Below are 16,084 nucleotides of genomic sequence, written 5' to 3' on the forward strand. Positions count from 1 at the left end.
TCATAGCCTTCCTCTTCTGAGCTGGTAGCAATGAACCGACGGTCCCGAGAGGGGCTGTGCAATCCGAGATAGGTCTAATGCTTCCCACCACCACACCGGGACTGTGCAGCAGAGACGGAGAGAAGCCTCACAAAAGGGACGGTGACTTTTCCTTCAAGGTCAAAGCAAATGGTTTTCCCTGAGACAGATAAACGATGTGAGCCTTCCGAAAATATTTTCTCATCTTGCACGCGGTGCGTCGAGGAGATATGGAATAGCAGCCTGCATAGCTGATCCATAATTTGTCACAGTTAAGATTAGCATGAAACCTCATGCGGGTATTTTAAAAGCCCATTGGCATCTTTTAAAAGCTAAATTAACCCAGATTATTTTCAACAGACAGAAAAACAATTCTCCACGGTTATACAAGAGGCACATCCCTCTTGTGTTATTGTAGAAATTGAGAAAACCAAAGTAAATAAATCAATTTTGAATGAATTTATGCAGTTTACTTAATGACCATCATATTGACGTGACCCCCCCAGTGCCTGCCAGTAAACCTTTCATACCTGCTCTGGAGAACAAGGGCGATCTGAGCATGAAAACTCCGGGTTTTTTTTCTGGTATTTCTGAGCCTGTGCTCGATTATGTATTCAGTGAGATTCTCTGTGTATCACAGTGTCTGAAACATCATAGTTGAGTTTTAAAGAAAGCAAAAATGTGTTGATAAAATGTGCCTGTAGCTGCCATTAAAGGCTTGAAACGTGCAGTGCTTTGGAACAGACTCCTGCATTGACTCATCCAGATCACCATCACTGCGGAGTACACAAGTTTAGATAATTGCTCCTGCTTCTATTACATTTAAGCCCTGCTTGGTTTCCAGTTTGACAGATTGGACTTTATTCATTGGCTTTGTTGGAGGCTGGAACACGAGTCGCTCTCAAGGCCTTTCTGGCCGTCCGAAGCTGTGTGATCTGAAGCCAAACACAATCACTCCTACCCTTTTCCTCGTGTGCTGCTGAGCGCTAATAAATGCGGTCCAAGATTCACCAAAGGATGGCTCATCCCAGCTTTAATTAAAGAAAATAAGTGTAGCGTATATGTTAACGTATTCTGTTATTTACCTTTTCTATAGGTTTTGTTCATGATTGCTCACTGGTTTCTTCTGTTCTGTTGTCTTCTCACAGAATGCCAAGCCCTTCTCATCATCAGACAGCCTAGCGAAGGTCCAGGAGGTAGCAAGCTGGCTTTTGGAAATGAACCAGGATCTGCTGTCGGGGGGCAGCAGCAGCAGGCGGAGTCGGGCACCGGGGGGTCCGGCCGTGCGAGGTAACGCCTCGTCCACAGCCCGGGCGCCTCAGCAGGCGGCAGACGAGGGCGATGAGGATGAGCACATGAACCGGGTGGTGGAGGAGGAAGAGCAGCTGCAGCAGAGGGTGAGAGCGTCCCGCGGTGAAACTAGCGTTGATATGTGCAGGAAGGCTGCAAACAAGCAGTTTTAGCTAGCTGTGGTTTAACATGCTCCTCTGAGCTCTTGTGTTTCTGATCCTGGGTTTTTGCAGCCGGAGGCCTCACAGGTGGAGAGCCAAGGAGAAGCACCATGGGCAGAGAGCGGTCGGGGAGGTGATGAAGGCGAAGGAGAGGAAGAAGGCCCTCAAAATGAAGTGAACGGGTGTGAGAAAGGTGCCCGGTGGATGTGGGGGACAGGACAGAGGCGGCTGCGGGGACAGTCCCTGGCTGAGGAAGAGGAGGAGGAGGAGGAGGAGGGGGAAGAGAACAACAACAGCAGCAGCCATCAAGAGGACGACGAGACGGAGGAGAGGACTGAGGGCGGGGATGAGCGGGGAAGAGAGGATGAGGGAGAGGGAGAGGGAGAGGAGGAAGAAGAAGGGGACGATGACGAGGAGGAGATGGACCAAGACAGTGATGAGTTTGAACACTCAGCTGAGAGTGGGAGGGAGGAGGAAGACGAGGAAGGAGAAGGGGAGGAAGGGCTGCGGTCTCCCTCTCTCAGGAACAATGTCTCTACACCCAACAACAACCTGGACTCCAGTTCTACACACCAAAGCTCTTCAAACAAGAAGGTAAGCACAGCTGGTGTTTGCATAATAGTTTTTTATTGGAATAGCTCCATTTTTAAGCGGATAATCCACAGACCAACAGTTCACCATCAGGTCACAGGTGGCAGTGATCATTTTTGCAGCTCAGGTGCTCTTGTGAGGATAACACGAGCAAATAAAAGCGCATGTGCTCACCTGGATGCTGCTAGAATTAGCTCAAAGGGCGACTAATGCCAACGTACGGCATACACGAAACAACAGCCCCCTCTTCTGGCGAAAACCAGCTACTGCAGCTTCAACAGTCGAATCAAACCTGCCCAACTGATTTACATTTTCTACATTTCCAATACAGCAAATGAGATGATCAGAGAAGCCTCTAATGACTTAAATGCATGACAGCCTCATTCCCATGTCTTCATTTAAAATGTCAGAGTGATTGCTTCTCTCTAAAATTAGTTTAATTCTTAGTGATGGCTTTCGCTGAAGGAGCAGGATTGTTGCCTTTGTGCCACACATCCATCCCAGCGTGTGCTCACAGCAAGTACTGTCATTATACTATTTTAGCAGGATTATGTGCTTTATGATTATGATTACATTATGATTCCCACATTCTCGCCGCTCGGTGTGGTTTCTGCTGTGAGAGACAGAAGTGCTTCATGCCCAAAAGTCGTTTATCTCTTTCCTCGTCAGTATTGCGTGTGGTTCAAAAGAATAATGTAGCGCAGCACTGACAGTTGTGCGTCCGTCAGGTTGGTGGGGAATTAGTGCCCGTCGAGATGTTCTCAGAACAGTGTTGACGATGGCAAAAGCTACTAGGAAAGTTTCTATCACTTCACTTTATAAGTATTGATATTTTCACCGTCATATTTTTTGCAGCCGATTGAACAAAAGTCTGTCAGCAGATATCGGGGCTGAAATTCTCTTCTGCGTATCTAGAAGTAGAACCTTTTTCAGGCTCCTGTCAGCAACTTTCAATATCATGTTTGCCAATAAATGAAGCCAAGAGAAGACGTGCTGTCAGCAAGAATACGTCTAAAATGTGTTTAGTTGGTCAACAGTGCCAGGGTCTAACAGACACGACCCAGGACCTCAGACGTGATCCACCCATCAGCAGGGCAGTCGCTCGCCACCGTTCTGCCTCTCCACATGTATCCAAACAGTCGGCATCTCGGCAGCGATTAGGTTTAATTACTGCTGAGGAAGACAGTTTGTCTCCGTCTCCATTAACCGGCACAGCTGTTTCCTGTCTCGCGGACCCGATGTGGCTCCGCAGGAACGAGGGCATCATCTCCTTCCACATCATCCTATATCGACCTAAATATAGGTCTGAATTTGCTCTCTCCTGTCTGTCGCCATGTCGGACAGCTGTCAGCAGGGGCCAGCTGGCCTCCGTGTCCACTGTGCACATGTCATTCCGCCATGGATTTAGCTGCAGCTACAGCAGGAGAAAGTGAAAGCGAGACGTGTAAAACCTAACGATGAATCGTGCTTTTCGGAAGTCGACCCGCAAGTATGTCACATTTAGAGCGGATCTCGGTGTAGAGGAAGTGGCAACGCCGTCAGAGCAAAGGCGCAATGAAAATGAATAATTCAACAGTTTACTTGATCATCCAGTCTTACACATAACCCAGATTTCCTCGGATGAATCATTGCAGTCAGAGCTATTGTCGTTCAGGTTTAGTCTTCGAAGGAGACTCTGAAGACTCTTTAAGGCTTTTCTACATCAGACTTTGTTCCACTGCTCTGTAATTAAAGGTGGCTTCCAGGTTCGCTTTGCAATCATCCAAGATCAGGAGTCCTATTCATGCTCTCCCAGGTCTTATGATTACTGTCTTTGCCTCTATGCCATCTGCATTTTGACAGCTTCAGCATGCGCGGGTCAGATGAGGGTTGTAGCAGAGCGTCGGCCTCCTCATTTGGGCCAAGAATGTGTCAGAACATGTGCTGTTAGCCGATATTGTTCCTGAACCATATGCGAGGCAGAAGTACGAACACAAATAGCTACACGTGTGAGGGGCTTGTGTGGCAGCAACGAGCTGAAGACTCATTACGTGTCATCCAGCCTTCGATGCGCCTTGTACCGCATTCCACTGAGGAGATTGTGTTCCCGCTTTCCAGGTGCCCAGGCTCGGATCACAGGAATTAGCTTAGCTTCATCTGCTCATCTTACGTTAGCGTAACTTTCTGATCCCGGTCCGATGAGCTGATTCCCAGAGTATAACCTTATAAACGTGTAAGGTAAAGATAATACTGATTGTGGGGATTTCACTTTTTCTGAAACCCACAGAACTGCCCCCCCGTCCATGTTGGAAGGGGGTGAGAACTGATTAATTTATCCAGTATTTGACAATTTGATGCATCAATTCTTGTTTTGTTTTTACCATTCCTACAGTTATTTATTTATTTTTTTAGCAAAGAAAATGCAGCTTGTTTATTGTAGGTGGCTTCTCCCACACACTGTGTCACACAGGCAGAGACGAGCCACAAAAGACTCGTGTTCTCATCTTCCCACACCCGTCCACCGGCCGGATTAATTGATTTCTAAAGTAAAATCTTATGTTATTCCTAAGAAAAAGGACTCTATTTCTTAAATGTATTTCTCTTGAGCAGTGCAACGGGACACATGTGATATCCACATGCAATCCGTGCTTGGCCTGTCCTATTATACAGGTTGACTGATTTTTCTCCTTAGATTAGAAAGAATCTTAGAAAGATTAAATAGCCAATCATTAGGTTGTTGTTCCAGTCTCTGCCACCAGGTGGAAGCACAATTTAAGAATGATCTCGCTCAGCCACAGGTTGTGGAGAGCTTCTGGCCAACGTGCTCACACTGCATTACAGGCTATACCTACTGCATAACAACCAGTTTTTATTTTTTCCCCACCTTTTAAAAAAAATAAATAAATAAGAAAAGAAAATCCACTGCTCTGAGAGGCATGAGGCAGCTCCTTCTGGTGGTCACCTTCCTTTGTAGCTACACATGCCAAAAAGGTACATATTTAGACTCTTTTTTTAAGTCACCACAGTGGACAATTAAACGTGTGCATGCGTGCTTCACATGTGAAACTGAAGGATGGTGTGACTGCGCCACAGCTTGTGTATGTCAATATCATCTGCCAGCCGACTGTCTGCCTCTTGTGTTGGGGCCCTCGGTCTACGCCGACAGATGTACCGGCACTGTAATCCTCCTCAAACAATAGCGGACGTGAGAACAGAAGAGAGGCTAAGCCATGTGATCAGACACGGCCTCTTGGTCTGCGTATGATTGTTGGCTCATTTAGAACTCTGCATAAATGTGCATAATTTTGCTTTGTGTGGCATTCATGCGGCATCCTTGGCCTGTCCTACAGTATCACCGTATGGCTGGTGCTCTTTCATGCTAGCTGGCCCTTAAACTGACCTCGTTGGTCCTTGCGTCGAGTGAATCCCGGTTTAAAACGCATGCGTCACGCATACTGAGCTGCTGCAGTGTCGTCTCTTGAAATATCCCCGGCCTCTTCGCTGACACAGGGTGTCTGACATTGCCAAACACCTTCGGTTCACCGAAGACTCAGAAGGTCAGCGGCTCCGCCACCGTTACGACGGGATAAACCAAAACTTTACTCAGCAAGTTGGGACCAACAGAAGAGGGTCAGAGTCTGACCGCAGCGAGGACGCTCCACAGACATGTGCGCTACGTTGGACGGCTGCTGGTTGGCATTCCACCTCGTGGGGGGGGGGGGGGGGGGGGGCAGAGTGGGGAGCAGATTCCGCAGTGGCCGTCTGAGGGAAGCACCGACTGATTTGGTCTAACCTGCTCTCAGGGCCTAAATAACAGCTGCTCCGCCTGGCTGTGGCGCAACACTGATGTCACACTCTGAAGATATTTTAAAGGGTGATACTCAGCAGGGAGGCGACTCATGAGTAGATGGGCGAGGAGGCGCAGCGAGGAGAGCGTCGATACATCCGCTAAAGGAAGAAACGGTATCGGCTCACGGCAGCCGTCGCCTGACATTTACCCCGGGTAATGATACAGTAGAGGGGCTGCTCTGCGATGCTGCGGCATTGCCCCATCACGCGTTTTTCCTCATCTGGCGCTCGGAGAAAGATGCCAACTGCCGTCTGCGGGAAGGAGACGCCGCAGGTTCCGCCGGAGAACCCGCCGGCCGACGCCAAGGGCGTCGCCAAGGAACCGCTACCTCCTCAAAAGGTTCTCAAGATTTTTAGCATCAACATCATCGCGCAGGGTCTGCCGTTCTGCCGCAGGCGGGTGAGTACCGCGCCCTGTCGGGCCATTGCCTTTCCCCCAGCGTTTCCCCGCAGAAGTGGGCAAATGTCAAAGGTCATCCTGCAGACGCGGGTAGGTTTAGCGCTGTCGTACGATCAAGCTATTCCCGTGGGAAATATCATCTTCAGTATCTTAATTTGTGCTTTTTTCTCTCTCTTGTCATGCGGGTTCGGCCTCATCACGGCAGAAACTGTCACCTCGCCGTCGTGCTGCCTTCCGTGCATTTGCTTGTTTCTAATAAATATACTTAATATACCAACTCAACAGGGCGACGCCACAGGAGGTGCAACGCTACACTCATTCCATTTGAAGGCCCTTATTATGTTGACGGTGTGTTTAAGTACGCTTCTGGATGGTGTGTTTCCTACACTCGCTCACCCACATTTCTGAAAACAAACAAAAACATGAAGGATAATAAATTAATTTAAATTCAAACATCAAAAAAAGAAGCCAAATGGGCTTTTACTCCTTCCCCACGTAAAAGCCTCCCACTACGGGACCCTGCCTCGTGACCCCAGGGGTAGTTTTGTTTTAATTACTGCCACTTATGCACTACTTTCATAAGAGGCATTGATTTGAGGTGGGAGCACAGCGGAGGGTTTCATTAGTTCACCCACCCACGAGTTTAAAAATATCCAGCGAAATATTTGTTGCAGGGCGAGGCCGCGCCGATTTTTAAAAGCTGTTGGGTTTCGCCTCAGTTGAAAATAATGTCATGCATCATCCTTAATTATATCCGTACTTTTAAAGTGCAACCCCCCACTGCATGACTGTGCACACCACATGTTCAGAGACTCTGACTCATTTTATCTACTTGGTTATAAATGCACCACCCCAGAACAGGAACACCATTTTGAGGAAATGCAGCTCTTCTGAGTTTAAGGTATTGAAGCGATTTGATCATTTGGCCACTTGCGGTTGTTTGTCATGTTTTTGTAGGGTAAGTTTGACTGGAGAGCTCTGTGGGGTCTGGTTATGGCTGGTGGTCCATCCAGAGCAGGATGTCATGTAGATTCAGCTGTCTTCACTGAATAGCATAGCTGGGATTTCCGGGGCTCTCTGGGCAACCTCAGTTGCCTGGAGCCGCATCTCTGTAGGAAGACATTGTATTGTAAAATAATTTGTATGCTTCCTCTTTCCTGTTGATGCTTATATCGCTTAACTGTCCCCTTTTCTCTCCTCTCTCCCTGTTGGATTCCACCATTGTTTGGGTATAAACAGAACTGTATAGAAGACACTTCTGTTTCTTAATGTGTGACCTATAGTGTTCAAGCCATGCTAATTAAAACAGACCCGGGTTAAATTCCAACTAAAAACGTGCCCAGGAGAGGCCTCCGTATTCCCTGGAGCTAGAAAGGGCATCCTTCTCCCGCAGGAAATGACAGATCGTGTTATACATCGTACATTAACAGTGGGCCGTATTGGTTTGCGGGGGCGGCGGGCCTCGGGTAAGGTGATCTGGACGTGCCCATCGCAGCTATGAACAGCTAACGGAAAGATGCATCTGCTGTGTGAGCAGGTGTGACAGTTGGGCGGGATTATCAGAGGGATGTAAACCTTTGCATTTCGTTTTAGGCCCCATCTTGTTCGGAAGCCGTCAGTTCGTCCAGTCCAGACCAGTCAACACAACAGCTATGCTAACAGCGAGGGGCCAGTGGTCCACATAAACCACATATTAGCCACCTCGGGTTTAAACAAGCAGAAGCGATGCTAATTTCTGCAGCTTTTGGCCATGGGCACAAACGTTGGACCCCATGTCAATGATGCTGTTTTAGTTTAGAACCTTATATTGCTGACAAGTTCTCTGTGATGCTGCTCTTGGCTTTACCTTTAATGACCCCGTTTGAACGCACCCCTCTCTCTTCGCCCTAAAGTAATGGCCGCTCTGCGATACACTGCCGGGGGTTAGATTCCGTTGCCCTTGAGCTCCAAATAACACGGAGGGAAGGAAGGTATCTGCCATTGGCTATTCTGAGAAGCGGTCCCATTCCAGGGAGCACATGGATTCAGCCAGTAAGCTAAACAACACCTCCATTCGGCTGCAGAAATATAGTGTATGTTTACCCGTGAGTTCATTAGAGAGTGTGCAGCCCCCACTAAGAAAATTACTGAATTATAGATGATCATCCAGCTCTGTCTACAAGCAGTTTGAGACGTGCTTTACTGCTCACACACCCCATCGGCGGTAGTAAACACTTCATTATTTTCACTATGCTGCTTTCACAACCTAAACATGCAGCTGTATATGTGAGCTAGTAATGTGTGTTACCTTTATGCAGGGTGTTTCTCTACATTTTGACAATGCGTGTGAGCTATGAACTTGAACCTGATCGAAATGCCTCTCAAAGTTCAAACTCCGGGTTTGCTGTATAGCCTAGCACGCGTATTTGCCTGCAGGATAGATGGCACCAGATAGCGATAAGCCCCCCCACCTGCCTCGGAGCTGCTTGAAAGCTCTGACATTTCCTTTTACTTCCAGATGCAGCGTGAGCCGCATGAGAGACGACGCCTCTATGGGCAGGTTTCACAGCTCCTAAACTTTTGTCATTGATAAAAGACTTCACAAAGCTAAAGGGGATCTTTTCAAACCTTTTATCTGTCAACTCCCACCTTGCGCCTACATTTTCCTATTTATAACTGAACGCATGTGACAGGATGTTAAAGCATTGAAATTGCGAACAGCGACGTCTAGTGGCTACATAATGCAACAGCAGTTCATTGCTAAGGCTAAAGCGCAACACAATTGACTTTGTATTCTTTAAGAAATAGATTGGTTAAAACATGTTAACGACAAAGAGGGAGATGGACGTGTGGGCGCCGCGCGTCCAGTACGGTTGTGTGTCCAGCACGTGGGGGGGAGGCGGCTTCACATTTGTCAGTGCTGACCTTCAATGACGCACTTGTGCCTTTGACAGGGCCTAGTTCGCTATAATCTGCTCATCAATGACGGTCAGTGAAGGCATAGCTGACTGGCTAAAAGTGAAGCGCCTGTCTGCATATTTTGCCTAATCTGCGCATGAACCCTGTCTGACTGATGGTGGGTGGTCTCGCAGCATTTTACACGTACATGGAATGCCTGCCGTATTGTCTGGACCCTGACTCCATCACAGCACCGCAAACCTTGGGTCAAAGTAAAGATTAATAAGACAACAGGCGGCGGAGTTAATGTGGGTTTAGGGTGGGTCGGGATTGCCCGCTGTCGTTCTGTTGGTCCTAGTGTCGCCATGGTGTCATAACGTCATGGTTGGAATGCTATGACAACTATAGTCTCATATTTTACATTCTAATGTGTGAACACAGTGCATTCAAATTTGAAAGGGAAAATACAGGAAACGAGTATTCTTACTCCTCAGTGGAACAATATCCACATATTCTTTTGATAAAGAGGATTATTGTCACGTGCATTTAAAAACTCAATGCTTTTTAGGCAGCTTTGTCTAAATTGACCTGAAACCTTGAACTTACAGCATCTCCTTTCGGTGTTAATGAGTGTTAGGTGCCTCCTTAATACTGGAGCCCCAGGAAGACGGGATCTGAACACAACACACCGTGCATGTTGTGTTGTGTTCAGAGGTTAATCAGAAAAACAAACGCTTGCTGAGCAACAAGAGGATTACACTTTGTGTAGGATGAAAGGATTTGGGGGGAAAGGTGATCCCAGAGCTTAAAACGTGTCGAGACAGAACAAGGAATGGGAGGACTTATGGATGCACCCTTGCTTATTATTTATTATTTCATTTATTATATAGGCTGCTGGATTGTAGTGATGTGACTGTCAACATAATAACACCACAAGAAAGCCGCTGACTGTCAGGGCAAAGTGGCATCTATACGTGCGTGATCATCATCTGACATCGATAGGCAGAATGTGAGATGACGGCTGTATGCCAGGTGAAGACACTCACATCCATAGTGCGGGAGTGACCTCGCAGGTGGGGGGAGGTGGTGTCGATGGAGGGGGGGGGTGCCTCTTCCACTTTGAAGGTTTATCACTTGCCAGGACATCAAACGGGGATTGCAGTACTGTGAAGCAGAATATTTCATCTGCGGAGGGTTATTGCAGAGTTCCCTGCATGGATGCAATAGGTTAAATCCACAGACTCAAACTTCTATTCTTTATTTAAACATGCAGGCTTCACCAGGGCTTCTCTGGATTATTAGACTCTTTCTGGACTCTCCTGCCTCTCAGACATTCATTGATGCAAGACGGATTTAGATTAATTTATTGTTATTATGCCACTGTTATTGTAAAGACTGTGACTCGGACGTCTGTTCGTGCATTTAGTCCTTTTCAGAATTGAATTTTCTTTCTTCGTTGTCTTAGTTTTCTCAGGTTTTCTTCCACCCAAACTTTATATTTGTTCCACCTCTGAGTGGAACAAATGCTGCTCACCATCTATACAAATGGACTTTTTGTCTTTCAAAGACTCACTTGTGCTCTGTTCCATTAACAACAAGAACAAAATGATTGCTTTTCTTTCAGGTGCCCTCCGAAGACTTGGAGCTGCGGCGCGTAGCTGCGTTCTAGCCAGACTAATGACTCACTGTTCGTACTTTAAGGCCAAATTCACCAACCTTTTTGAATAATTTTTGGCATTTAACTATCCTCTGTGCTACTCATAAATCATTTGTTCCCTCTCCTGACTGGATGAGCTCTTTAGTGCTCTAAAAATATTCAATCATTTTTCAGAATATAAAAAAGTGCTTGAATTTTCTGTATTTGTAAAATGCGTTTGTAAAACTGTCCCTTGCTACATGTCACTGATTAGTGATGCGTGTCTATGAATCTTGAGGGGGTAAGAGGAAAATACTTGGATGAGTTTCATCCTTGAGTGATGTGTCTGTCCTTCACTTTTGACTCCCAGGTTCCTTTTAAAGTGACCTCTGACCCCCAAGGCAGCAGCTAGTCGTGTGTCAGGAAGTGCAAATACAACAACAGATAAAGGAAAAGAAACAAACCCAACATACATCGGTGAATGTGGAATGAACAAGAGCATTTTGGTTCCTGTGACTCACAGTTGACACAGCTTTGTTGGGTGTGTGGGTGTTGTAGTTTTTCTTTTCACACATTAGGACTTCAGCTCCGATTTGTTTTTCAAACACAGAAGCTGTTCACTTTTCAACCTGTTGCTGATCCTCTTTCAGCTCATGCTGCCTTGTGCACGTGGTTACTTTCTATGGGGCGAAAATCAATTTCTGTGGACAAGAAGAAAATTGCTTCATCATCCTCACCTACACAAGCAGTTCAGCCGCCCACAAGCCTTTCTTTTTAGTTAGACTTGCAATAAGCACTCTCTCAAACCATGATAATTTTCCAAAGGAAAACAAACCAGATGTACATCTGTGGTCCTGTTGTCGCAAACATTTTTTTAAAATGTTTTGCTAATCTCCAATTGAACTAATGTACCATTATTTTCTTCCTCCTATGTCCTGCTCCATGATATGCCTGAAACCATGTGCACACACAGGTAAGAAGAATTTCCATGTCTATCTTTATCTCCAGCTTGTATGTATCAATTTAACTGAAATTGGAGTGCTGGCCTTACCTCTAGAGGGCAGCATGAGCTAAAGGTTTTAACATGTGAGCATGGAGAAGATTTGAGCATCACTCTGTCATTTAATGGTGGTTTTACCAGCCAGATGTTTATTGTGGCTCGACAGGAATCTTTAACTGTGTGTTCTTCAGTCTTTATGTTTATGCTGTGGCCCATTCTGGCGTTATTGAGTTATGATCAATTCGCAGTGTTTCTCCAATGCCGTCTTTTCCCCGCGGATTGTGTCAACACGTCTTTTGGAGAGATTTCCGCTTCCACACACTTCTCTCAATCCTCAGCCACACATCTGCTGTCTTTGGAGCACCGGCTCCACTCGCTTTCCACATGCATGCACTCTCAGGCTAAGAGCTTCATTCAATGTTCAGGTTGTTATGACAACTATGAGTGCGGCGCTGAATGCTACATTAGGATCTGAAGCAGCTCTTGCACTGTTGCACATCTCCACAGCTTTAATGCAATGGTAATTATGCAGGCAATCCTTGGAAAACAATTAAAGCAGCGCTCTGTGCTAAAAGATCAATAGCCTTTGTTGGAGTTTGAGAACGACTTCTATTTGAAGGGGCAATCTAAGAATTAAAATGCCAGGAGGCTATTTAATTATCCCGTTAAGTTGTCTAATGGGATTCTTGTGATGAGGGTGAAATCGCAGAGGGGTAAATCAGTTGTCTGCATTGGGGTTTTTTATTTATTTTTTTGACAGGGCTCCAAATCACCAGGTGCAAAGTAGCTCCCAGTATCACAACTGGGCAGAGCATCAAATGGCTCGAGGCTAATCAAAGGCCTGGTACGACACCAGGACACCCTGACTTTCTCTATGGTCAACTGTCAAAAGCTGAACCTGTCACCTCTTTACCAGATAAGTTTCTTAAAGCCGATCATCCGTACTGATAAAGCGTCACCCTTTTTCCCACCATGGGCCAAGACACTTACGGATGATTTTGCCTGGCTTTTTGTCGCCACGGCCCAGTGCTGTCACGCAGGAAACAGCATAAATAGTCAAGTTGCCAGGCGGCGTATTTGTATTCATGTGAAGGTCACATCAGACGACATGGAACGCGGCATAAATCAGAGATTTCCCTGGTGACCTCCCATCCTCATTGTGCATTAATGTCCACTAGGGAACTGCTCGGGATTGTTTTGAGCATGCAGAGAATTAGAATATCTCCATAAAAGGGAACAAATTGGAAGAATTTAGCTTCTTATTGATTCAGCCGGCTGCCTGAGTGCGGATGTCAAAGTAATCAAACCTCATCTCAGCATGAGGGAGAATTATTCTGCTGCCAGAGTGTCAGTAATAGTCATTGGAAGTGATTTGTGATTGAACAAGGTGTGATTGGAACAAGGTATATCAAATACATGTTAACATGTCAGTGTAGTCAGAGGTTAGAATGGATGGCTATAAGTGTCAATGTATGAAATGAAGTTTATAATAGGAACATTTTTTATATGTTGCATCATCGGACAGCTGAATTATTATATTACATATTACATATGTATATATTGATTTATATTGTATACATTGATATTACAATGTGCCCTGACGGGGGTCATTATTTTCTATTGGAAATATTAGTTACTGTTTGAAAAGCTTTGGCTTCTGATGGACGGTTTTTAGTACTTAAGAGTCTAATAATGGTGATTAACTGACTTGTAGTTGGATTCGATTTGAAGTTTGGACCTGACACACCTTCACCATAAGAATGAAAATAAACCGCCGTAGATTGTGATTTCCCCCAGCAGTTTAGTTTGTTTTTGTGTGGCCAGGAATTGAATATTTACCCAGATGTTCGGTGCAGCATTTGGATTTTGGTCAGCCTTCCAGGACCTGCTTAAGGCAGCACAACAGAGTCATCAATATCCTCTCAGATGAGTGTTGGGACTGTTGTCGGGATTCATTTACTGACACAAAATGGAAAGTCATTGATTGGTTCCTCACCTGTAACACACACACACTGAGCACGTCCTGTCTTCACTGCAGTGTTTCTACGTTACTGTCAAACATGACATTGGAATTCCAAAGGAATTGCCTGATTATGTTTGATTTTCCGACTATCTGTCCCGCTGATGCAGCAGCATCAAAAGCCTCTCTTTTAAACTGAATGCTGATTTAATTAGCGGAGCATCAATAGTCTCAATTTTTTTTAAAAAAAAATCTTACTTGCTCTACTTCAAATATACTTTTCATGTAAAATGAGTTATTGTGGATCAGGTTATCTATCGATTGATTATCGGCTTCTTTAACTTCATTCAAGGTTTAATAGCAGAACAAAGAGTCGATGGATTTAGAGATCAAGTTGTTCTGGCTATAGTGGAGATGCTCAAGGCTCATTACACTCTCAAGTGCACTTCATGGTTGATCTCCCCTGATCTTCTCAAGGCATGCGTTACACCTCCAACAACTTCGGTGTGCAAGGAGGGGCGCGTTGGTACGAATAGCCTCGTGCACTTGTGAAGGAAAGTCAGCCGAGGAGCTTGTGTCCCGAAGACTGTGCTGTCTGTTCTGTTAATGCGAGCTGCCAGGACATTTCAGCTACTATTAACACCCTCAGATCGCAAATCATTCAACATTTTAAGGTGCCGGTCTTTCAGAATGATCATATTGCATCAAAATTCCACCACGTTCTTTCATTGAAAATAGCCGAAAATTAAAAGCCTGCAAAGATTTTAAATCAAGAATGACTCAAATCGCAAAAATGTCCTCGGAAATGATTCATTGACGATCTACAGTTTGAAAATGAAAGTCTCTCCTGTTTTCTGCATACCCGATGAAGACAAATCGGTCTTGGCAGGAGCTGCAGAGAACTGAGCGCCTTTGAGTCCCGCGTAGAAGGCAGACAACAGCCGCTGAAAACATCCCAAAAATCGTTTAAAACAAATAAAAATCGTTACCGCTCGGCCGTTTTCTTCTTTTCTCCTCTGGGCTGGTGAAGCAACTTGTCTTATCCCCAAATATTACGATTGCATGAAGGCATTTCTGATTTCATATACTTACACAGATGTTATTTTTCTAAAAATCTCTTCATTGTGGTCAAGAAAATGAACATTTCAGTGCATTTTAAAAAGCACCACGGAGCCAGTTTTTTTGGCAGTAATGCGGAGATTACTGATTTTTTTTTTCCCCCAGTCGGACAAAGAGTGTGGCTGTAAACCACCTGGTATGTGTGAATAATATATGAAGTGGTGATTTAAGAGACAGGTGAACTTCAGAAAGCTGTTGAATGCATGAATGATTTAACCAGGAACTGACAGCGAGGGTCCCCTTCTGCAACAGCCTTGTCAAACACTTCAAACTCAGACATGTTTAATTTGCAATTCTCATTTTAAAAAAAAAGAAAGAAAAAAGTGACATCCACTCTCGAAAAGTGCTTACTTAATTAAAAAAGAACCACTTCCTGTCATCTCAACAAAAAAGCAAACATTTCTTCTCATCATTTTGACAGGAAAAATGAATTTTTTGATGTTTTATTTATTGTCAAGGGGATTTGCATTTGTGCTTAACTCTGGTCTTTCTGCAGTTCTTATCATTTACTCAGTTATGTCTCCAAACACATCTGCCATCCTAACGGCTAACTCTGCTTGTACCTGAAGGAGAGCCTGAGACTTGGGAGATATTGGATCTATGGGTTGTTAGCAAAGCCTGAAAGCCTGGATCTCTGTCCACGTCACTCCTAGCAACAGTGAGGAGGATGTCCTCTCGCTGTGCCTTTTCCCCTCCTGTGTTTGTGATAATTGTTCAAGAAGTCCCTGAAACATTAGCGAGTATCTGACTGGGTTCAGTGTCCTGCCTGTGTGGGCAGCGAACAGGAGAATCACATTTCATTTGTCATAAGCTTCTCTCCTGCATAACAATTGCGTGACATCAAAAGTGAGTGCATCAGACAGATGGCAGGGCCAATACTGAGCAAAAACCCTCCCGAGGTGGAAATACTTTAAAGGTTCCTCCTAGGAGGCTGTGGCCTGATGTTGATGCCACTGTGAGTTTGTTAAAAAACAAACCAAAAAAAACTATCTAAAAAATCTAAAGAGATGCTTTCTGGGTGTTGCTTTGGTGACAATTAGGTGGTCATTAGAGGAAACCCTGGCTACCGCTGCCAGGACCGGTTAGACTCGAATGACAAACAAGTGTCTGATCCCTGGATGTGTCCAGAGGCAGCACACTGCAGCCTGGAGGCCAGTGAGAGTGAATCTTGTTGCCAGGCAACAGTTTACAGACCTGGGGGTGG

The 16,084-nt window shown here is 45.4% G+C and overlaps 1 protein-coding gene across 3 annotated transcripts in view; it reads left to right on the top strand.

The window, feature by feature from the left end:
* fbxw7 (F-box and WD repeat domain containing 7) overlaps window positions 1-16,084 on the top strand; it is a 58,060-nt gene that overhangs the window by 15,325 nt on the left and 26,651 nt on the right. For 2 of the 3 annotated variants that reach the window (XM_029850506.1, XM_011612962.2), the window contains 2 exons: window positions 1,167-1,415; window positions 1,542-2,063. In XM_029850506.1, coding sequence (XP_029706366.1) covers window positions 1,236-1,415; window positions 1,542-2,063 — 702 coding nt within the window. In that variant the 5' untranslated portion in view covers window positions 1,167-1,235. Of the gene's footprint in view, window positions 1-1,166; window positions 1,416-1,541; window positions 2,064-5,846; window positions 6,289-16,084 lie in introns of those variants that run through there. The other variant, XM_029850507.1, reaches the window with a different exon arrangement.

This window comes from Takifugu rubripes, chromosome 17, assembly GCF_901000725.2.
Source record: "Takifugu rubripes chromosome 17, fTakRub1.2, whole genome shotgun sequence".
Taxonomy (NCBI): Eukaryota; Metazoa; Chordata; class Actinopteri; order Tetraodontiformes; family Tetraodontidae; genus Takifugu; species Takifugu rubripes.